This window comes from Lepisosteus platostomus, chromosome 21 (genome assembly GCF_059453375.1).
Source record: "Lepisosteus platostomus isolate fLepPlt1 chromosome 21, fLepPlt1.hap1, whole genome shotgun sequence".
Lineage (NCBI taxonomy): Eukaryota > Metazoa > Chordata > Actinopteri > Semionotiformes > Lepisosteidae > Lepisosteus > Lepisosteus platostomus.
In genome coordinates, this window is record NC_142631.1 from 14,622,943 (window position 1) to 14,647,896 (window position 24,954).

The 24,954-nt window shown below is 41.8% G+C and overlaps 1 protein-coding gene across 1 annotated transcript in view; it reads right to left on the reverse strand.

Moving 5' to 3' along the window:
* Positions 1-23,189, reverse strand: part of LOC148644060 (uncharacterized) — a 30,305-nt gene extending 7,116 nt beyond the window's left edge. The window contains exons 1-3 of the mRNA XM_088614606.1: positions 22,832-23,189; positions 13,794-13,848; positions 3,949-4,011 (exon numbers count right to left, since the gene is read on the reverse strand). Of these exons, the coding sequence (XP_088470732.1) occupies positions 3,949-4,011; positions 13,794-13,848; positions 22,832-22,954 (241 nt within the window). The 5' untranslated portion in view covers positions 22,955-23,189. The remainder of the gene's footprint in view (positions 1-3,948; positions 4,012-13,793; positions 13,849-22,831) is intronic.
* Positions 23,190-24,954: the final 1,765 nt, after the last annotated feature.

A 24,954-nucleotide genomic window follows, 5' to 3' on the forward strand; every position in this document is an offset into this window, starting at 1 on the left:
AGAATGACAGGTTCACACTGGCAGCAATTAAAAACATCGCGAGGCCAACTGCTGAGGCTGACTGTCATTAGGCCTGCAGATGACTGCAAACTACATCATACAGAAGTCACAAATACCATTTCCTGATTCTCTGTGAATCCTGCGTTGGTTTCAACAAGTACGCAGCTTGCTGATGTAGAAGACAAAATGATTTGAGCCTCAAGGAAAGAAAGACGAAAATAAAACGACGCCAAAATTCATCAACAGGGGAAATGTAGTGGTGTGGTGCATAGTACTGTTACCTCACAGATCTTAGGTGTGAGCTTTAGGTTACTTACCAGGAGTGAGAAGCTTTCTGATAACAGGATAAAACTGATACGTCAAATCTTTTTTTTTTTACCAGTACATATTCAAACTGTCAGGTGCAACAAAATTTGAAAACAAGAAATGACTTTAGGTCGATTCTGTTTTAATGCAGCCTTTGCTCAATTTGACACTTCATTAGTTTGCAATATTGAACCAAAGCTCTCTGATGCTTTTTTTGGGTCAATGTTAGGCTTCTGAATCGCCAAAGGGCTGCTCTATAATGGAATGTGGGGACGCTACCCCACTACACAAATTATCCATGCCGATGTATCAGGTCTTCATATTGTAGGTCAGCGTTAAAACATTTCATCTTACTTCTGTTTCAGTCTTTGTGCTGTTAACAATATGGAGTTAAAAACAGAAAATCTGTAGGAGGTCAAACCCTGTTTTCACACACAACCCTATTTTCACACACTTCCTCTTACCTATGTATAAATATGGCCTCTCTGGTTTACTTGTGTGTTTCGCGTTTGCCTTTGGCGTTTGCTCTCGCCATCAGACCATGTGACTCTCTCCATGTCTCCTCTTTCTTTCTTCTGCCCACACGAAGAAAACCAAACCCTCCCACTGACTTAACAAGCCACAGACACGTCAGCTGATTTGTGAGTGAAATGAAACCGAAAGTGTTAAAAACCCTCACGCAATGCTGGTTTCCTCTCACCAGATGCAGACGCTACTTCCCACGGCTTGCTCTATTCCATCTCCCAGCTGGAATCTGAACTCCAGCGCTTTCCGAGTCCAGTTGATCTGAAAGCCAAACCGCTGCTGTCTCTCAAATCCCCCCCACTGGCCAGACTCAACACAATAACCTCACTCTATACCTATTCATCCACTGCTGTCCACTCACAGCTTTTCCCTGCAGCTCAATCTATCACCAGTCCTGCTTGCCTTCTCTAGTTGCATCTTCTTCTGAGCAAGCCTCTCCAATTCATCTTTCTCACATTCCCACACTGCCTTCCCTTCTTCCTCGGCTGTCCTGTTGACACCACTCCTCCATGGAGCCCCATCACCAACCCTCTTTCTCTGCCCATCCTTTCTTTGTCTTGGCCATCGCTCTGCTCTGCAGGAGCAGGAAGGAAGAGAAGAGATGAATGGAAACAAAGGCGTTGGGCTTCCCATAACACTATCCGGCGTTTGCTCTCGCCAGATAAGAGAATTTGCAGCGCGACAGTTTGTGTCTGCTTCTTCTGTGAAACAGGGGAAGAAGAGAAGAGAGAAGAGGCTTGTATATCGGGGGCCCGGGACGGTGGCTTGTCTGCAAAGGGCTGTGAAGGAGTCTGGAGTCACCTTTTCTGGTGCCAACACAAAGACCTCTTCAGTCTCGACCTCTCCACGCTTTATGAGGACACAACCAGCTCACGTCCTCTGGCTGTTTCCTGTCCCCTCCTCTCGTACTCTCTCTCCGTTCTCTCCCTTCTGCTGTACTGTCTTCTCTTTCTGTCCCTGTGTCACTGGCAGGCGCCCCACCCCCTCCCCACCACTGGCCTCAGTAGTATCTTCGGTGTTTTGGCCTGTTTTCCTTTCCACTGGTCCCATGGGAGCTCTCCTGTCCACGGGCCTGAGCCTTGGGTCTGGGCTTCTCCTTCTTCTTAGCCTTCACTTCCGTTAGTGCCTGGACTTCGGCTGAGGCTCACGTTCCACCCCCCCCCCCCCCCCCCGACCTCTTTGGGGGTTCCAACAGGAGGCGAAACATGTCCACTGACTTGTATTTCCATGGCCCAAATTACAAATAAAAGCGCTTCTCACAACATGAAGCTTCCTGGGCGTTTCACCCACGAAAACCTGTATCCGCACGGCTTACATTCCCTGCTACTCAAACCCGTTTGTGCCCCCCCCTCCCCCTTCAGAAATTCAGCCACCCCCAAGGTCGGTTCAACACCTTCTTAGCAGCCACATCCCAGTATTTCTTCCTCTGCGTCCCCTTCTCAGATCCCTCTTCCCTCTGACCTCAAACGTTCCACTCGTTCATTTCTGTCAAACCTTCCTGTTTCTACTATTGATTACGCTAATCTTGGACAGCCATTCTCCCTGACTCACCCCTCTTCAACGAGTCCACAGGGAGAGACTGGCCGCTGGTATCTACCACTCTTCCTCAAAGTGCTGACTAAGCTGTGGCTTCAATAATAATAATTATTCCTTATACTTATATAGCGCTTTTCTGGACACTCCACTCAAAGTGCTCTAGAGGTCATGGGGATCCCCTCCACCACCACCAGTGTGCAGCCCCACCTGGATGATCCAACCACAGCCGTAGTCCGCCATGAACACTCACCACACACCACCTCTCCCCACACACCAGAGCAGAGTGATGAAGCCAGTCCAGAGATGGGGATTATTAGGAGGCCATGATTCGTTAGGGCCAATGGGAGATTTGGCCAGGACCCGGGGTTATACCCCTACTCTTATTGAAAACAGCTCTGGGATTTTGGATGACCACAGAGAGTCAGGAGCTTTCCGGCCACTCCCTCAACCGATACAGCGTCCTCATCGAGGAATCTTAATCCCCTTGAGCACGGCTCGCCGGAAGCTGAGGAATCTCTATCAGACCCCAAGCCAGTCCCCCATCAGGACGCCCACTATGTTTCGCTGCCGATTCTCTTCCGGCATTCTCATTCGCTCTCCTCCTTCGCTCGCACTCAAACCCTGTCCTGTGCAGAAGCAGGAACCACGCCTTCTCTGTCTCTGTGTGATTTGGAACTGCTACTAAACCTTCCTTTTCCTCGCATGCATTCAATCCGATTACCTTCACATCTCTGAACACCAGAAATTCGACTCTGCACCTTAGTATAAATATATCAAGGTTAAGAGTTATAGTTCTGCCCTATGCGATATCACTCATATAGTTTGAACGGTTTTGTATTTCTGAAAGTAGAGCATTGCCATATATCTCACAGGACCAGCCCAGAACAAAGCTGAACTTCAGCCAGCAGCCATATCACCCTGCAACTCACAACTGGCAGCCCCACTGAAGCTCAGCAGGTGTGAGCCTGGTCAATACCTGGATGAGAGACCTCCTGGGGAAAAACTAAGGTTGCTGCTGGAAGAGATGTTAGTGGGGCCAGCAGGGGGGTGCTCACCCCATGGCTCATGTGGGTCCTAATTACCCAGTGTTGTGATGGGGACACTATACTGTAAACAGGCGCTGTCCTTCGGATGAGATGTAAAACTGAGGTCCTGACTCTCTGTGGTCATTAAAAATCCCAGGGTGTTTCTCGAAAAGAAATTTGGCATCCTGGCCAAATTTCCCATTGGCCTTTATCAATCATGGCCTCCTAATAATCCCCCTCTATAAATTGGCTTCGTTACTCTGCTCTCCTCCCCACTGATAGCTGATGTGTGGTGAGCGTTCTGGCGCACTATGGCTGCCGTCGCATCACCCAGGTGGATGCTGCACATTGGTGGTGGTGGAGGGGAGTCCCCATTACCTGTAAAGCGCTTTGAGTGGAGTGTCCAGAAAAGTGCTATATAAGTGTAAGCAATTATTATTATTATTATTACATCCCAAGTTCATCCTGAACTATATTCAATACAGAAACTAAAGTAGCAAAATTGATAATGAATCTACTACATTAATACCTTAAAGCACAAAGGTTTTATACTAACCTTGGACTTCGAGTAGCATGAATGACTTGGACATGTTTTTGAAAAATTCACTCATAAGAGAACCTGCAAAAGTAAAGGGGAGAGTGAGTGAGAAAATGGAAAAAAAAGAAAAAGGATGAAAACATTGGTTACATAAAAATAAATAAAAGACCCCACATATCTGAGAAATTTTAAAACAATACCGAGTTCCTATACATGACATTTATTATAATTGCAGGCAGGACTGTGGTGTAGTGGTCAGCACTGCTGCCTTGCAGTGTGGAGACCCTGGGTTCAATTCCTGATGCTGTCTGTGTGGAGTCTGTATGTTCTCCCCATATTTCCATGGATTTCCTAATGGTTAATTGGCTTTTGGGAAACTTGGCCCCAGTGTGACTATGTCTGCATGTTTGTCTGTGTATGTTCCCTCAATTCCTCAAGTTCCCTTCGGGATCAATAAAGTCTTATCTATCTATTCTGTATTACATCTGTTGCGTATCATGATAGACTCCAGCTCCCCAGCGACCCTGTATTGGATAAAGAGGTTTAGAAGATGGATGGATGATTATTTTCTCTTCATGGAACTAAAATAGAACGAGTACTTGGAGCCAGACTTACAGTATAGAGGTTCATACTGAATTCTTAAAGATCAATCAAGGACATTTAGTTATAACTTTAAATACTGAACAACGTCTTGTTGATATGAGAATATACTAGTCTAGATTACAATGCGTCAGTGATGTCACTATCAGTTGAGGAGTTAGTTCAGTGTGTGCTGTCTTTTTTTATTATACGCAAGCACCAAAGCATAATAAAGCATAAAAATAGCACAGGATATTGGAGCGATCTATATTTTTATCAATATTTTGAACAAGTGATCAATATTAATATGCGTAGAATACAGAATTTCTATGATATAGTGCTCAGTAGCCCTGAGACAAACTGCTAAAAGACATTTATATCATACACAACTGTCACAACAAAACACAAAAAAGCTCAACACTTTTTCAACGTATTGGGCTACACACCTAATTGTGCTTCTAATTTCTAAGTGACATACTGTAAGAATACAAAGCCTCACTTTAGAATAAGATAATGTAGGTATGAAAAAGAATTACATTCACATAACCCCGTGAGAGTCAGCCATTTGCCTTGTTAGCAAAGAAGATTTCACGCTTTAAATGTCCTCATATTGTTATAACATTTTGAAAATCTTAAATACTGTATGTTATTGTATTTTTACCCGGAGACTAAAAAAGTACACATATATTGAACACTGCAGATAAAACAATTAAAGCTATACAGCATATATGTTAGTCCCCTACTGTGCTGTATGTGCTGGGGATATTAAAATGTGCTGGGGATATTTTTCTTGGCTTACTATGCTCACTTTTTCAGACGCAATGATATTCATTACAACTCAAACTATGATTTTATTGTACGGCACATTACATCTGTTATCAAAAGAAGGGAAAAAGAAAATAAAATTAAGTCTTCTGCATAAGACTCTCACTATTGAATTCAACAAGTCAGCATGATAATAATCTCTGCCCTTCACTTTGAGGACAATATTGAAGTGTGAGTCACTCCTTTTCCACTCTTAACTGAATAAAACTGATGCAGCTTTACAGCTCTACAGTAGATTCACAAAGCAACTGTCTTTCTTTTATCCTTCTGATTATAGCCCAGGTGATAAGACTGCATTCAACTCTATAAAATGCTGACAGAATAAGAGGATGGTTTTCTAGATGTGTTGCTCCTTTTTATCCCATTACTTAGTATTCCAATCATTATACTTATTTTTTTGCTGGCTGATCAAGCTAGGGCTTCTTAACAGGCAGTGGAAATCTCCCCTCAGAAAGACTGTGGGATCTACGGGTTTTTCCATGTCTTTAACATGTCCGACGACAGACTTATCAGACATCGATGACCCGAACTGTTGACTTACTCTTGGAAAAGCCCCTGCCTTTTCCTTGCTCTACTGAGGTCACACGTTCTCTCTTTGTAGTCTTCCTGCTGCCACATGAGATCTTTACTTTCTACACTGTGAAGCCCTAGTTAGCAATACTTCTCGTCTTGCGAGCAATGCAAGCACTTGGAAGTTTAAAATACATTGAACTGATTCCTTTATATACAGTATGCCTTGCTAGTTTTAATAAACATTTGGAAACTACTTGTTCTTCTCTACTCTCACTCTTTTTTAGAACTGTGTGTTAACTTGAGAAAATACAGGAAATAGTTGCTTGAATAGCATAATCAGCTCATACTGTGGGTGCTTGGGAGAAATTGTGCTTTATGGAACTCAACTGTGAATCAATCAAGGGAGAGCTACTGCCAAAAATGTTGAAGGCTCCCCATCCGTCAGGTGCTGTATATGGATAGTGCCAGTCATTTAACCTGCTGGGTGGAGAAAACACTCTTCAGCTGTCCCAGCCTCAAACCAATTCCAGTCTCCCAGTCCTCTCCAGATTGCTACACTAGCAAAGGGGCAGTGTGGTGGCTCTGTGCTTAAGGATCTGCACCTGTGGCTGGAAGATTGCTGGTTTGTATCCCGCAGCCAGCAGAGGAATCCTACTCTGCTGAGCCCCTGAGTCAGGCCCTTAACCCCAACTGCTCTAGGGGTGCCGTATGAATGGCTGTTGCTGAGCTCTGACACCAAGCTTCTCTCCCTGTATGTATGTCTCATGGAGAGCACTTGGGGTATGTGAAAAGAAACATTCCTAACACAAGAAAATTGTAGATGGCCAATAAAGTGATCTTATTTTATAATCAGTCCCTGGTTTTCACCCTGGGAACCTCAGATTGCTGATCTCTTGTGCTCAGGCCAGTGGCTTTTGTTCCAGAAGAAATTCTCAAACAATGAAGCCTCAAACATGAGCAGAGTTTCCTCTCGAAGGGTACTGCTTTCTGCTGTTAGCCAGCACGTGTGGGAGAGCAATGAATTGCTCAATTTTTAATTCAATACAAACTGTTTCTGAATAACTGAAAGTACTGTGCTTGCACTTCCTGTCCAATGAGTATCCTGTATGCTCCTTTAAGGAAACCAGGGAGCGACCTTTATTAAGTGGTTCACAAGGGTTGCTTCCAGGAAGGAGAGAGAGAAAAAGCCACAAAGACACACCGATCTTCAAACCTGAATGTTTTTACTGCCATCAATATGAGCCATTTCAAACATTTCCAGCGAAACGTTTTTTTGGCCTCCCAAACAGGAATAACTGCCAGCAACACAGGGGGAAAAATGGAAACGTTCCAGTTGTCACTCTACAAGTCATTCGACGTGGGTGTTAAATCCTATCCGGGATGTCGTAACCACCTCCAGACAGAAACGCTACAGCCTCAGCCAGGAAGCCACACACAGGAGCCTTCAGATGTTCGGATTCAGCCCACTTGATCCCCGCCCGAGTCATATAACACAGGGGTCACGGAACGAGAGCTCCGCGATTAAGCCTTCGGGTTAAAAAAATAAGCCAGACTGCGTCAGTGCTGGCCTCTTCTCTTTGAACCCCGCAAAAGGAAATGCAGAGGCCACTTGTGAGCGCAGGTGGTGACGTTGTAGCCAGTCTTACGGGAAAAGGTATGAATGCTGGTGCTGCGCCAGTAACCTCATACCTTAACCGCTGTGTTGATGTTGATGTTTGAAGGCTTCAGTTGTGTTTTAAACGAAAGCACATGGTTACAACAACACCCAACGGCGCTCTTTAGCCCAAAGACAGCAATGGGCCCGCAGCAGGCACTGAACAGAACGGGCTTTTCTCTGACCGGAGTAGCCTCCCATTCAGAAGTCGCGGTGTCACAGTCGCTCTTGCGGCCGTCCGGGAAAACATGAGTTGCTCCAGGCCGGGCGGCTAATGTGAATCAATCCGCTTTGTTTTCATCTCGGCGAGGCCGCGTAGCAGAAGCACCAGACTTCATTCGGGGTTTTGGCCCAGATCTTCCGCGAAAACTCGCAGCGTTGCCAGGGCGGCTTCTACGCATCGCATGGCATGCGCTTCTGTAGTGGTTTCAGATCTGCCATGGACTGGAGGAGATGCCTACAGACGGCACTGAGGGGGAATATTACTGAAGCTTCAGAAATTTGGAGAACTAAGATGTGCATTTCTGACCCATGTAAACTCTAATACACGTAACAGGATTATTACCTCCCTCTCATTTTTAATCGGCAGGCCGCATTCCTCATCTCAGCCTGACTCTGGCTACGGCAAGCGGAGGCAGATGTTTGCCCAGGCCCACAACAAGACCCTGTTGTGACAGTGTCTGTGCGGTGTGACAGATCAGTGTGGTTAAAGTTATGCCCTTTAAAGTTCACAGGTACAGATTTGCCATAAGAAAAGTCTTGCACACAGTCTATGAATTCTTGAATAAGCATTGATACAAGTCCAGTGAGCTAATTATCCCAACATACTGTCAACGTTACTAATGTGACCTGAGAACTTCCTGATCCAAGCTAGAAAAAAGTACTTCCTGTGCCATTATGAAACACATCTAGAATACCCCTGGTTTTTCACTGAAGTCGACTTTTACAGTTGTTTCTGACTGACCTGTTGAAATGGGTTACATTTCAGAACAGGAGCTAAGAAAAGGGCGTTCCATCACGATAGCCTTATCATTATTAAAACGGACAGTTCGCCTCATTTCACGTTCTAGACTTTTTTACCCTAACAGTCTGTTGCATGGAATTTGGTTTGGTGTGCTCATACAAATAAGACATACAATACAACAATAATAAACAGCCTCAAACCCAACAAATCTACACAACCTACCCTAACACACACCAGTAATTAGATAAACAACAGTGAGACCAGACAAAATAAAAATGAGTTGTGCGAACATTTCAGCTTGTGTGGCGCACCAGAATAATTGTGGACCTGTTCAGATGGCATTACATAAACGTTTTATCAAGAAAAGGTGTTAAAGGGCAAATTAAATGAAGGACGTGTTGCTTGTTACTGTCACTATGGAAACTCTGTGATGCATATTTGAGTCATAAACTATTTCTCAGATGGGGCAGAAAAGCTTATGACTTTTCAATTAGGAACTATTCAAACCTCAGCAGGGTATTCGAGCTACAGTAATTATTTTTCCCATCTGGATTGGGGTATTTATTTTTGTTGAAATACAGCAGACTTTTGTGGAGGAGATGAAAAAGGGGTTCTGGGTTGAACTCATGCTGAGTTGCTGAAACACTCATTCAATTGCTCAACATCTTACTTGATCGTGAAACTGTGAGTGTTTGTTCCAGTGTTAACCACAAAGTTGCTCTAAATAGCTTCAGTAACATATTTGAATGATTTGTGTGGGGCAAATTCAAATGCAACAACATTTATAGGAACAACATCCTGTGCTGGAACTTTGATGTTAACCTCAGAAAAAGTTTTAAGAGGACAAAACCAATGCATAAAATTTCTTAAATTCATATATGAATATTACAAGATGTTGAGGGGATGACTAAGTTTTTAGATTTAAATGCACTACAACCTGAGTGTAATGAGTTCGTCTGGTGATACAATTGCACAATATACATTATAGTGTAGTACTTAAAGTATGCTCCAGGAAAATAATTATTTTACCCTAAATACAAACCTGTCTCGTCTACCAGTTACATACATTACATTTTATTTTATGTATTCACATACTAAACTAAATAAAACTAAACTTCTAAACATCATATCTAGCAATTAAGGAATCTATCAATTTATGGATATAACCTTAGCTAGATGCATACCTCCTGTTTTTTTGTGTTCCCTGGAAAAATACTTGAAACAGTTAAGTCTTTTTTTAATATATACAGACAAGCAGTATAGTATTTCTGATGCAAAAACAGTCAAACCGTAAGACAGTTTGTTTTAATGGGACATTTGCAATTATGTATACTTGAAAGAGAATCAAAAGAAACTTGTCACTTGAAACCGCAAGAAACAAATAGTAATTGTGAGGGAAATTATATTTTTGTAGTGGGTGCACTCAAAATGTATTGAACAGTTAAGACACAGGTACAGTAGGTTTGTTATGCTGATTAGTGGGGCTGAGGGCGGAGCGGTGGCTCTGTGGTTAAGGATCTGTGCCTGTGGCTGGAAGGTTGCCGGTTTAGATCCTGCGGCCGGCAGAGGAATCCTCCTTTGTTGGGCCCCCGAGCAAGGCCCTTAACCCCAGCTGCTCCAGGGGTGCTGTATCAATGGCTGACCCTGCACTCTGGCTCCAAGCTTCTCTCCCTGTCTGTGTGCCTGTGTCTCGTGCAAGAGAGCAAGCTGAGCAATTTTTGGGGGCGTGCAAAAAATTCCTAATGCAAGAAATTGTAAACGGCTAATAAAGTGATCTTATCTTATCTTAACATTTGTCATCAAATGGGCTGATGAAAAGGAGGTCTACTGTGAAAGTCTAAGGGTAACCACTGGAAGTCACACACGCCTGCACCAAACTCACTAACAGTGATTTATGGCAAAACCTTCATTCATCCCTACAAACGACTCCACTGCTAGTAGATCCACCTGAGTTAACTTAGTTCACAGTCCAATATACTGTATCACTGGCAAAAAGACATTGTTCTCTCGAGAAGTGTGGCTTACTTTCTGTGTTTCTCTTTCCTGGCGTTTTTTCTATTTTTATTGTTAACAGCTTGACAATCAACGGGTTAAATCGCCTCATCAACTAATGAGGTGGGTTAGCATTTCTGCCACTGTGACAGCCGATCATGGCTCTCAGCCTAAAACAATGGTAAGAACCTTCTGATGCTCAGCATATACTGTCAAGCCCAAGACACACTGTAGAGACACACTACAGGTGGGAGCATAGAGAAGCACCGTCCCATCCTGCTCCTGGATGTGTCTGGTGTGTCTGCAGGCTTTCTGGATCTTGCTTGTTCACTGTTCCAGTTAAGCCAATAAAAAGCTGTTAGCTTATTTAGTGCGAAAATAAAAACCTGACCAGCATACTGACCCTGTAGAGCCAGGACTGGACTGCTCTGGTATTTCATCTTTGTGCTTTGTCAGACATCTGTAATTTTTACTGCTTTGCTGTTCCCCACCCACACTTTTGTAGATGCTGCCAGACAGATACAGTAACTTCCTTGGCTGGCATTTAGCATTTGTTAGCTGTCACCCAGGTGGTGTTTTACTCATTCATGGCTGTGCTTGAACCTTTTGAAACAATAAGGTCAATGCAGTTGTTTTTTCATACGATCAGTTCATAATTACCCTCAAGAAACACACCCGACTCACACTCAACAAATTATTTCGACTGAGACTTTTAACTGTCTCTTGAGAACTAGTGAACAGCTGCATTTGTCTCTACGATGGTCTCAAGAGTGAATGAGTTGTGTATTATTTCTTTAAAAAAAAACAATGTTGGAATAAAAACAAAACAGATAAGATTGAAATAGAAAGCACTTTTTTTACTGTCTGGGGGGAAAAAAAAGCAAAGCACTATCTTGTTATAACCACAAATGTCGTTAGTAAGAAATGGCCTGAAGAAAAAAAAACACTTTTGAGTTTTAAAGAGACATAAACCCAACATCTGACTGGCCTGCTATACTTTTACATCTCTGCAACTCTTCATGAGTAAAACTTACAGAGTCTTCCTACTATACAATAGGCCCTGCTCAGTACTGTAGTCTATGGGAAATACTCTCTTTTCACTTTTCATGCCTACATAAATACAAAATAAGCTACAGAATGTGATTACTTTAATTTTCTAAAGGCATACAATAAGAAATTACTGTGCTTTTTACCTTTTTGTCTGTGTAATAGGTCAATGCTTTGGAGGATTCAGGGGACTGGGACTATATATACACTATAAGAACCCTTCAGGTTTTAGCAAAAAGAGAAATTAACCAACAGCAGTGGATGTGGGACCTCATGCAGATGTACTGCCTGCAAACCAAAATCAAGCCATAGCTCCCAGATGCCTTCCATGAGCAGAGTTCTCACGTGCACAAACCACAGAGACTGGAAGCATGTGAACCAAACTAAATCTAATATCCTCTAATAATAATAATAATAATAATAATAATAATAATAATAATAATAATAATAATAATAATAATTGCTTACACTTATATAGCGCTTTTCTGGACACTCCACTCAAAGCGCTTTACAGGTAATGGGGACTCCCCTCCACCACCACCAATGTGCAGCATCCACCTGGATGATGCGACGGCAGCCATAGTGCGCCAGAACGCTCACCACACATCAGCTATCAGTGGGGAGGAGAGCAGAGAGTAATGAAGCCAATTCATAGATGGGGATTATTAGGAGGCCATGATTGGTTAGGGCCAATGGGAAATTTGGCCAGGACGCCGGGGTTACAACCCAACTCTTTTCGAGAAACGCCCTGGGATTGCCCTCTAAGGCACTGACCTGTTTACAGTACATGATTATGTATGGGAAGATGTTTGTTATTTAATATTTTATGTTCATATCCATTTGTACTGTTGGTATAGTTTTGCAGCTGTGTATAATCCAAAGCTGCATTGGTTCAAAAAACCCATTTATGAGAATTAGACAACAGGGCATTACTGCAGATTACGATATGTTTACCCTATGGATTTCTTCAAAATCAACAGTGAGAGACATACAGTACTAGAGGATACAAATGTGAAAGGGTATTTAAAATTTGAAAACAGGACGCATGTTGCCAAAGAAGTTATCATCACTTCTTGCGAGAAACAGCCAATCAATTAACTAACAACTGAATGAGATAAATGGGTTGAATGAGTGAAATCAGAGTTACAGGTAGTTTAAACCATTCATGTGCTTCTACACCAAGTAAAGAGATGAAATACAGAGTGCTAGCAAATCACAGACTTGCACACTTCTTTAATAACGAGAATTAAAAAAGAATTAAACACGTTTCAGATATTTATTCCTGCTCGATATAACAGTGATTGAAACTTCTGATATGGAGCAGGTAATAAACTCGTAGCGTCTTTAAGATTTATAGTAAATGTTAAGATTAATAATAATTTCTTACACTTATATAGCACTCAAAGTACTTTACAGGTAATGGAGACTCCACAACCAATGTGCAGCCCCACCTGGATGATGCATCAGCAGCCAGAGTGCACTAGTACACTCCCCACACACCAGTTCTCAGTGGGGAGGAGAACAGAGTGATGAAGCCAGTTCAGAGATGGGGATTTTTGGGAGGCCATGATTGGTAAAGGCCAATGGGAAATTTGACACCAGGGTTACACCCCTACTCTATTGAAAACAGCTTGGGGATTTTTAATGACCACAGAGAATCATGACCTCGTTTTTACAGTATAGTGTCCCCATCACAGACCACAGGGTGAGCACCCCCTACTGGTGCCTCTAACAATACTTACAGCAGCAACCGTAGTTTTTCCCAGGAGGTCTCCCATCCAGGTACTGACCAGGCTCACACCTGCTGAGCTTCAGTGGGCTGCCAGTTGTGAGCTGCAGGGTGACTTGGCTGCTGGCATGTCATAGTATATTTTGGTTCTGGTATATTTTAGTAAATCTTTAAGTGTATCTTTGTAAGACAAGGTCCAAATGGTCTAAATCTCAGAATTCATCAGTGTACATCAGTGAGTCGCCAGGAAGGATTGAACAATTGCCTATGATTGGCATTTTAATCAGTATTTGTGATCTGTTCAGTTTGTTGTGATTGGCTCCACAAGATTTCTGGGACTGGATAAAGACAACAAACATCATTCATTACAAAAGAGGATGGAAATCTCCAGTTATCACTGCCAAAACCATCTCTTTCCTGAGCCCATTATTATTTCTGGTTTTTTTTTTGCTTTCCTGATTTTATTTTAAGTTCCAAATCCTTAAATACACAGAAATCTAGATATGCTAGTAAGTGCAGGGAAGATAAATACTCTCCAGAGATAAATTGTTCCTACCTACCATTTATTTGCACGATCCTTCTCTGACAGGGGGGGTCAAGTGGTTTAGTTCCTCCCTGATGAAACAAAGGGGAAAAAAGTGAGTACAAGATCTGAAAATCATGAATTAACGTGCACCTAAAGCCTTTCCAAAGATGCTAAGTGTTTTAAAACAGGCCGATGAGCCAGTTAATTCCTCTCAACCTGATTTTTAATGGAATCTTTTATATACAGTATGGCAGATTATCTTATGCCTTTTTATCTTCAAAAACCCTGTTTACCTTAGGTGAGCTGTCTCAAAGGCTCATGCTTGAAGAACAAATCCTCTACTTGTTAAAGAATAGTTTTCTGATTTGTGTCTACCTGCCGCACTAAATATATACTGTACTGTATATATGTCTAAATATAGGACTTATAAATCACCCAAGAAGACTAGTTTAATTTGAACAAATTAAACACATATTACAAATCACAGCCCAGACTGAGCAGTCCCGCACACTTGGTTATTAACTCAACTATCCCGAATCTCTCAAGACCTCTTTATAAAGATCCTAAGGAATCATTTTCAAAGGTATGACTGGGCATTGTGTTCCAGACACAAGAGTAGTTGTGGACAACTTTTAGTCCTACATTCATGGACTTTTTCTAGGATGAATACTCTTTTTTAGTTTGGAACCATTCATGATAAAACATGAACAGAGTCAGTCCTAATGGACATTTGCCTGTCCATGATGATTTCTGAATATGAGTCAGGCCATCAAAAGGTTAAAATGCAGCATCACAATAGATCTGGTGCCCAGATCACAGTCTTCTGGCATCACAAAGGTAGAAACCTTCTGTACTGTATACACATATCTGACATAACCTGTTTAATGTCCACTGATCTGTGAGGATTTTCTACATCAATCCCTGCAAAGGTCTTGTGCAAAATCCGCTGTTTGGGACTACAGAAGCACAGTAATCTGCCACAGGTGAACTGTAATCTGAACTCATTCATAAATTCAGGCCTCAAAATACAGGCCAAAACCCTGGACTTGACCAGATCAGACCACAGGAAGAAGTCTCTTTATTTTGCAGAGCAGTACTTGACATGCATCTTGATAATATATGACTGTACCAAGGGGTGTACTGTCTCTCTTGATAAATTGCTAGTGTTCTAACAATTTTACTGTATTGGGCACCAGCAGATGGCTTGCTTATACCCTTGTCATCTCACCTGTAATGCCAACACCTGTGTTTTAACAGAGTTTGAACAGTGTTTCACATTTCCATCTAAAAAAAAATCGAAATTACTTCTTTTCTTCAAGGTCTTACAAACACTTTATTTTTTTACTTTTGGGCAAAAAAAGATCCAATTCTTTTGCATCTTCAAATCATACACTGTATACACCCTTACACTGTAAAACTCACACAAGGAAGGTATTTATAGTATGTGTCACGTTTCTGCAACACTTCCACAGACTGCTGTATCGATACATGTTTTCACTTTGCAGGGTTATCAACACTTCCACTGCTTGCTGGTTTCTTATAAGATGTACTTGGGGTAAATTGTTACTAAATCAAGTCTGAGAGCCACAGGATTGGAAGCTGTAAGCAAACCATGCCTTGCTGCAGGAAAATTGAATGTGCCCACAATAACTGTATACCCATCTAATGAGAATCATTTGGGACCACTCAATTTCACTGGAATGGAGACACAGCTCATTTTTTCCAATGCTGTGTCCAGCGTGAACATCTGTTCATTATTTTTCATTTTGTTTGGATTCGTCATATGCAGTATACAGTAGCAAGAAGTCTGTGAACCTCTTTACAGGTAATGGGGACTGCCCTCCACCACCAGTGTGCGACGGCAGTCATAGTGCGCCAGCACACTCCCCACACACCAGCTCTCAGTGGGGAGGAGAACAGAGTGATGAAGCCAGTTCATAGATGGGGATTTATAGGAGGCCATGATTGGTAAAGGCCAATGGAAAATTTGGCCAGGACACCGGAGTTACACCCCTACTCTTTTCAAGAAAGGCCCCTGGTCATTTTTTATGACCACAGAGAGTTAGAACCTCATTTTTACATCTCATCTGAAGGACGGCGCCCCTTTACAGTATAGCGTCCTCATTGCTATACTGGGGCATCAGGACCCATACAGACAGGAGAGTGAGCGCCCCCTACTGGCTCCACTAACACCTCTTCCAGCTGCAACCTTAGCTTTCCCAGGAGCTTCAGGGAGGTGTCAGTTGTGAGTTGCAGGGTGATATGGCCGCTGGCAACATGATAGCTTACTAAATCTTGTTGTATTTTTCATTGCGCCAGCATAATCGGAAGAAAAAGCACAATCACATTACTGCACGTACAGTACTTTAACTGTGACCTTATAGATTCAACACTGCTTTGCTCATTCCGATTTACGGTGGTGCAGTGCTCTATGTGGGAGCAAGAAAAAATAACTCACGGTGTGAACAACGGAACACCACAGACTGTGAGGGTGAGAAACTACTGCCAGGTGTCTGTGCATTTCATTGTCACTCTGGACAGAGTAAAGGATTCCTGATAACGTGCATCACACTGTAGCCACCCCCTGTCCTGTTTCCACTGCTTTGAATAAGGAATAATTGTGTGGTATCAGAAAACGAAAAAGGTAAGTTTAAAGATGATGCACGTGTAATATAGGAAAAGAATCATCACATTCAATAAAACGTACTACCACAGCACATATGCTAACAATACAGGACCTTGAAGAAGTCACCATATTGTGAACTCACAAGGAATGTCACTGGAAACAAGACTGCAAGTTCCTACCGATAGGTTCGCTGACACTACTCCGGTTAAAGAAATGTGAATAGCAAGAATTTTAATATGTGTAGTACTGTAGTACAACACTACACTAGAATTTTCTCAGCTTTGTCTGCCTCTGAATGATGTAAATGAAAGACTGGTAATAATCCAACTAGTAGTGAAGTCAGAATAGATGATACATACATCTTAAACAACCAACTAAGACATCGGAAGGCAACACAAAGCAAGAAAACAACATCCACATTAAAGAAGAGTGTGAAGTTTCACACAGAAGAGCAGACAACTTTTATGTTCCATTTCTGAAATGCAATGTACTGAACATATGTAAATATACTTAGATAATATGTGTTACTGGTGATTTTATAAATGTTATTATTTCTAAATTAGTAGTCTGAAATGATTCCGAACAAAGTGATGTTTGTGCAGCAAATTAGTGGGCATAGATTTCAATCTTTAGTGAGCTATAACATCTGCAGACAAACCAAGATCCCACAGAACGGGTAGTCTCACTGAGAACACTGCCACCCAGTGGAAGATGATTACAATTGTTCAGCTCCTTTACTCCGTGCCTGGAGATGGACAGCACTCATACCAACAACAAAACAAGAGAAAGAACAGGACGTTTCAGTTCTGCATTCCCTTCTTTGAGAAATAAAATGACTGTTACCGCGGTATGATCTCCAAGACTCTGCATTTTCTTCTGCTTAGGCTACTTATCATTCCAGTGACTATGAACTGTACTGACAAATAAAGCTTCTCAAAGCTTGTTCTCAGATGGAAGTGTATCTACTTACCTTAACTTTGTTCAGGAAACATGGTGCAACTCTGACATTCTTACTGACAGTGCTATCAGAACAGCTCCAAACAAAAGGAGACCATTTATTATCTTAACACATTTGATAGTAGCTACTTCATCTGAGGAGCACTTTCCAATGTTTCTTCAAGATAACCAGTGCAATGGCTTCATGCCTGAGTAGCTTGTGTCTTTCTCCCATTAGTGTAAAGAATTGTTCTTAGTTTTAAATGCAATGGCACACACTGTTGACTAGTATTTTCTGGTTCAGTTTTCACTGTTGAGTGCAGTGGGTTGACTTTGACTATGTCTCTGAGGACTTTGAACTCAGGGCTTCTTGTAGTCCTCTTCAGTCAAAACTGAAAAGGTTCAGCACATTAAGTCTATCATACCATGTTGTTAAAGCTCATACCCTGGATTCTTTAAAGAAACAGTGGGATGAGATTCTGGGATCAATTAATGACTAACTACCAAGGGAAAGAATGACCTTCTCTCATCTGTAACCTTTCTTATGATCATATGTCTGTGTAGGACATATTGTTGATCAAAACATGGATGTTCAAAGTAAACATTTCATTATAGGGTATGCTAAATATCAGCAAAATCTGCAAAGTAAAACAAGAAGAAGTTAATTGCATAAGTTCACAACCCCTCTGTTGTGGTATACCTAAATTAGTTCAAGCTCCACATTAATTATTTGTTGGAAAGCCTCCGTTTGCAATAATACAGGTTCACACGGTATCAGACTACACTCCTATGTTCCCTCAGCCAGGCAGTGAATTTCAGGCACAGATTTTGCAACAAAGAATTTACATGACACTGCAAAGATTTGGAAAAAGGCTATTTGGTCAGACCAGACATCGTTACATCTGGCACAAACCCAGCACCATAACCTACTGTCGAGCTCGGTGGTGGCAGCATTATGCTCTAGGGCTGCTTCACTTCAGCAGGGATTGGGAAATGTGTCAAGATTGAGGGTAAAATGGATGGAGAAAAGTCCAGGAAAAACCTCAGAGAAAAACTTGCAGCCGACACAAAACTAAGTCAGAAGGACACCGTTCAACAGGGCAATCACAGGTCCAAAGCTGCAATGAAGTGACTTAACAAGATGAAAGAGAATGTTTTTGAGTGGTCCAGTCAAAGTCCTGCAAGACGTCTGTCTCTTCTAGGCCAGTATATGTAAAACAGAATTTGGTTCCTCCACTACATGAGGATTGTTATTGCCTTGTTCGTGAGTGAACACCTGGGTGAAATACTCATTTAGAACATCAGCCATTTGTCTTCCATTGCGTAGGAGTATCCCATCATTAAAATGGATCCTTTGCTGTCCTTTTCCTGTTGAACAGCACTATTTTGCTGTCGTCAAAGAACCTTTTTTATTAAAACCCTTATTAAATGGTAATATTTAATCTTTTGGTAATATTTCTACTATTTTTACTTGTGCTTTCAATTCATTATATTCCACTTAATCTGGATCCTGTTTTTTTCTAACGATTGTATAAAGTGCTTTCTTTCTTCTTATATCTTTCCAATATGTCAGTTATACCATTTTGTATAACTAGTAAAGAGATTTGTACCTTTTGACTCCCTCATTCTTGGGATAATTGTACTCAAGTGAACTTTCCCTTTCACTAACCGTGATTGGCTATCAAAATAAATTACAATTTCATCAGAAAACAAAACATAACAAAACTCAATCCCACCCCATTGTAACAGGATAAGAGTATTCTATTAAGAGACCTTTCACTCTCGAAAATCAGATTAAAAAATGTTCCTGTTATTCCTGTGCCCTAGGAAATGTACGAAGCATAAATGAAATTTATACCAAGCATAAATGAAACTTGATTGAACTATGCTGGAAGATACATGTACTGTATACATTTCAGGTTTCAGTGGTACTATTACTGAACTGCGCTGTTATTGAACAGTGAGTGTGTGTAGTCACACGGCATTCAGAATTCAGTCAGCACCTTTACAGAGCAGTCTTTGTGACGATGACAGTTTGTCTAATCACTACACTGGCCTGTCTACGGGGTGACAGGTCATTTCAATCCAAAAAGCTTCGGTGCAAGGCCACTATGGTATTCTAGGAGACCAGATCGTCTGGAAGAGTTCATGTTACATTTCTTGGCTAAGGACCGACCAGGAAAATAAATCTGTCAAGTGTTCTTACGATACATAGTTGAGACTAGTCTCCAAAGCTCCGTAGCTCCTAAATTGTCTATGTTTTCAGAAAGACACTCTAGCTTAGGTTATAAGAAGGAGGGGAACATTTGCTTGCCAGCTTGTTTTTCTTCTGCTAGGTGCAAGAAAAACAGATTCTTCACTGCCAAAATACACTTTACACATACTTAAGATAACAGAATAATATTTGTGTTTTAATATGCCCCTTTGAACTTTCGAAGTCCCACCAGCACAATTCTGATTCTCAACCGCAGAGTCCTTTGGAATAACATTAGACTGCAGAACCATTTCTAAAAACCTAGATCTGAATGATGTGCCACTAAAAAAAAATGTACATTCAAGGCTAACAATGTTTTACTGTGAATAAATAAAAACAATAATAATTGTTATTTCACCTTACATACAGTGCCTTCCAAATGTATTCAAACCCTTGAATAATATTCACATTTTGTTGGTTTAAAGCAGGCAGATATGAAACTTTGAAGTAGCAGTGAATATTTGCTATAGACTTGTGCCACATCTCTAAACTACAAACGAAAAGACAGAAGTAAATAGATGATTATTTCTAATTGAAAACTTGATTGATTGATTATTGATTGCATTCAAACCCTTTTCTATTTTGTGGCTATGCCAAACCTAAATGCATTTAAATACACTTGCCACACAATTATTTGAGAGGCCTCTATGTGTGACACTAGTGGTTCAGATGCTACCAGAACAAAAACTCCCATCTCGGTGTCTCTCCTTGGTCAGGTGGGAATTTAAGCAAATGGTTCGACCATGGAGGAGCAGTTTGCAGTTCCTGAATCTCTCTTTGAGCGTAGTGAGGTCCATCACTGAGCAGGGGAAGAGCATCAGATACTGCCTCGATTAGGCTGTGCCTCTGAACCAAGAGAAAACTGGTTATGGACAGCACCAGGAGGCCAACAGCGAATCTGAGTTAGAGAGTCCTGTGGCTAAGAAAGGACAACATGTCCATGAGCTGACAATATCCCTGCTACTACACAAAAGGGGCTACTCTATGCCTGAAAAAGCCCACTCCAAATCCTAAAAGGGGTTGGCAACAAAGCACCTAAATGATACTGCCCACAAGTGGCTAAACCTATCAGGGACTAAATTGACTAAATTGATACCTCCTGGTCTATCAATGAAAATCGATAATACCTCACACAAACCCAGCATAGTGCTTCAATCGATGCAAACCACTTCTTTCCAGCATGATGTTACAGTTCTGCTCCTCATCAGCAGGGCCTGGAAAGACTGTCGACACTGATGGGAACACAGAGGCAGCAAAGTACTGGCAAAGCCTAGAGGAAACCTAGCTTCAAACTGGGACACAAATTCACTTTCAGACGGACACTAATCCAAAAGATCACAGCTCCACTGAAGTGGCTCAAGGATACGAAAGTGAATGGTCTTGAGTGTCCCAGACGAAGTCCTATGTGGAATCTGCTGGCTTGCAAACTTCTGTTCAAAATGGAGCCCCAAGCAAGTTGAGAGAGCTGCAGCAAATCTGCCCAGATGAATGGGCAAAAATTGCACCAAACTGGTGCACAAAAAGCTTACCCCCAAAAGACCTGTGGCTGTATTTGCTGCCAACTTCCACCAGATATCAAGCTCATGGGTCTTCATACTTATACAATCAACATATTTCTTTTTTTTCCCCTCTTTTGTTTTCACCGTTATTAATTGTAGCTTATCTTACCTTTAGAGGTCTTTGGTTTAGGCATTCTGGTTTTAAGTAAAATATTCAGTGCAACAGAATTTAGCATTTTGTCATTTCACAAAATGAGACACCATGGGAAGCCTCTGAATACCATGACCTTTGCAAATAAGATGTTCTAATTTCACCAAACTCTTGAGTCAGTGTTTGCAGTTTACTTATTGTTTTATGAATGTATTTCATGCATTAACCTTGCAAAATGTACACAACTAGAACTTCTTAAATCTTAAAATGGTACAGGCATAGCTTGTATAAAATAATTAACAACCTTACAACAACAGAATACACATAGGTGCAGAGAGACTACTGTATACTGTATCAGATATCAACTTTTTTTTACACGCAGACATGAATTACAGCCATAAGGAGTTAAAGCACACAAGCAACATCAAAATACAAAGCATTTTGATAGTTAGAAATCACAAAGAGTACACAAAGGAGACATACATATCCTGACGTCGATAAATTAATTCAGATGAGGGGGGAAATAGGTTCGCATACTTTCCTGTGCAAATTTGGCATTGCTGCAAAAAGTACACACCGAGAGAACAATGAAAATGAGACAATGCACTTAGACTCACAAAATGAACATGAGTAATACTGCCCAATCCAAACAACGCTACTTTTTATGTAAGGTCAAAAGTTTTTCCCCCCACTAGGTGGCGCTGTTTGCTCTATAGCGGAGGGACGCGCGTTGCACCCTGTGGTCTCTCAGGGTTACGTGCACCTGAAGAAGACAAAAACATCCCACTTGACGGTGTGATCCTATATCCTGTACACTAAAACCCCAAACTATTTCAGAAACTGCAAAAACTGGCCTTGTGTTTCTCACATGGTTTTACAGCCCGCTTTCTGAGTAAACCTGAGGGGGTGGCGACAGATTTATGAATAGCGACAAACACCCCCCTCCCCAGCTAAATTAGTAGTTTCAGAGGATGTGTCACGAGTTTCAAAATTATTCGAATCATTGGTAAAATTACTATAGCGTGCAGTGCCTTCGTTATCTCGATAACCCTTCACCCACTGGACGCGGACAAACCGTGAATTAAGCCAACAGGTATCACAAAAGCCAGTTAACCCACTTAGACGTATTTCGTAATTTACTGCTTGTGCAAATGCATACCGACACAAAAAGCTGGTAATAGCGGTTAATATCGTTTTCCGGACAAATGGAGCAGTTTCGTAGCTCCAGTCTACAACGAGCAACGATTTACAGTACGAAAAGCATCTACGGTAGTTTCCTAGTTAAAATATTAAACTTCCTTCTGTAACATTGCAGTTAATTTGCCTACCTTAACGGGGGGTTAGATCATGATCAAAATTAATAACTGTGTACAGTTCTGTGTCCTCTTCTCTGTTCAGCAACTCTCACGCAAATGCTGTTCGGATCACGCAGGACGTTCCCGATATGACAAAATGAGGAGCTGACAGTATCTCGACCTCACACACACACACGCGTGTAGCCGGACAGATCCACACTTGGCGGTGAAGATTACACGGTGCCATTAATTAAACTCCCCCTCAGAATTTTTTTTTTTTAATGGTTACACATCATCTTCAATAAACCCACCTCAGATAATAGAATACTGGGAGATTTTCTTTCCAGAATTGTATTCCCTGCATATAATGCGCCATGTGTTGTCTCTGTTTTACAGTACGTGAGCTTCGAATTGCAAGCACTAAAGCAAAACATTTTCCGCTAAAAAAGGAACAAATCTTCAGCTTCCTGGGCACGTACTACATTTTGTGAGTCTTCGTAAATCGCTTTTGTGGCATTTTGCTGTCTTGGAAATGCGCCTTCGATTTGGAGCTACAGCGTAGGGTATAGCGTTCAGGAAGAAACAGCACTTTTTTTTGGGATGCAGCTACTTTTAGGGCTGTAAGAGCAGACCCCAAATGATTCATGCCATTAAAAGCCTTAAAGCAAACACAGTATGTAAAAAAACAGAACATACATGAAATACAGGAGATGCATCGAAACGCGTTATCAAGTAGGTGAAAGAAAAGTAGCATCACAGACGAAAACGTGTCACTAAGCAAGTTCACAATGGTAATCATGACAGTTTGCTTTGCTAATACACGGCACATGTACGGTAGAAAATTGTGACGGGTAGCCTGCACCGATTAGCTTCACTTAATTACATATACTGTGCCATGGTGACCTTTCCTGTATTCACGACATAGCCTATTATAGCACGAACAGAAGCTAAAAATGAATGCATGAATTCATTTAATGGTGCATTACATTTCCATCAGCGCACAGCTAAGTGCAAACTTGTCTGAGCATGTTTCTACTTTCCTGTCGGAGATGAGGCAACCGCTCATCTGACAATGCAATTCCTGGCGGCTCACACCAAAGCTTACGCGGGCTTAAGCAAAGCTTAATTAAACTGGTGTGTGCAACTGTAATAAAAGATATCGGCCGCGTGTTAAAACGCTATGACATTGGGCACCTCCAAAAAAAAAACCCAGCGCCCAAAAGCGACAACAAATACAATCACCTTGACGTTGTAACTAAAATAAAAATCGTTTGGCCAGCACGTTGCAAGGAGTTAATGCTGTCTACAGTTACCATTAAAAAAAAAAAACACAAGCAGAATAACGGGATCGCTTACCTTTGGTACGTAGAGTCCAACCAGGCAAGTGGCAATCGCCAGAGACGCAAACAGAGCCATCCCAGCAATGCACAACCGGGTACGCTTAATGGACGTATTGTACACCATCCCCAATTCCAAAGCCAAGTTTCTCGAGTTCGATCAGTCTCGGCAGGTCGGCAATTTAAGCAACATTTGTATCCACGCGTTTGCTAATATAAAGCTTCTCCCACACACCATCTTATCTCGCAATCTTCAACAAAACATTTTTACTTTTTTTTTTCTGGCCCGCGAGTATGTCAGTCCCAGCAGGATTTTCCCTCCTCCTATTGGCTCACGTCGTCTTGGAAATAAACTTCATCTGCAAGTTTTCTGACTTGATGTGGGGGTGTAAAGGAGAGAGACGAAACTGGCTCAGTCTGTGATGCAGGGATTTCTCCATAGTGATGTTACCTAAAGCCCTCAGGCAGTGATGTCATAGCGCAGTCAGACTCGAAGTCGCTGCGGTTTTCTGCGCTTCTCAAATGCAAAGCGAGTGGCTGCTTAATCGATTTACAGTTACTGTAGTTCATTTCGCTGTTACGTACTGTAAACAGGAGGAAGTCTGTCATGTTAGCGGCCTTCCCTGTGCTTGCGTCCCAGTTATGAAGCAAAACTCAATTTGCAAGCGTCCGTGTTACTTGCAAAGCGCAGTCAATGACGTGAGAACCCTAACAAAGTGTTGCCTGTTTAACTCGCTGTTTTACGCTGGAAGACCAGTATCAAGAATTTCGGTAATAAACACCCGCTGAGCCGCAAAGGAAGATTAGAAGCAACGCTTTCGGAGTAGACGGCTCTTGAATGATCTCTCTCTTGGCGTTGCTGTGGCGATACCACGTAACGCACACTAAAAGAAAAAGGCTCCAAATGCAAAATGATTTACAGTGAAACCAGTTTACGTGCATTGCTTTGTTGTCATTTTCTATCACGAGTGTTCGCATGAATTTTGGTATTATTTACTAGCTGACTTAAGGAAGAGCACAAAACACTTTTTAAAAGAGTGCAGGTCTGATGCCATGCTGTTTGGTGGCACAGCGGTGTCACAGCGGTGTCACAATGT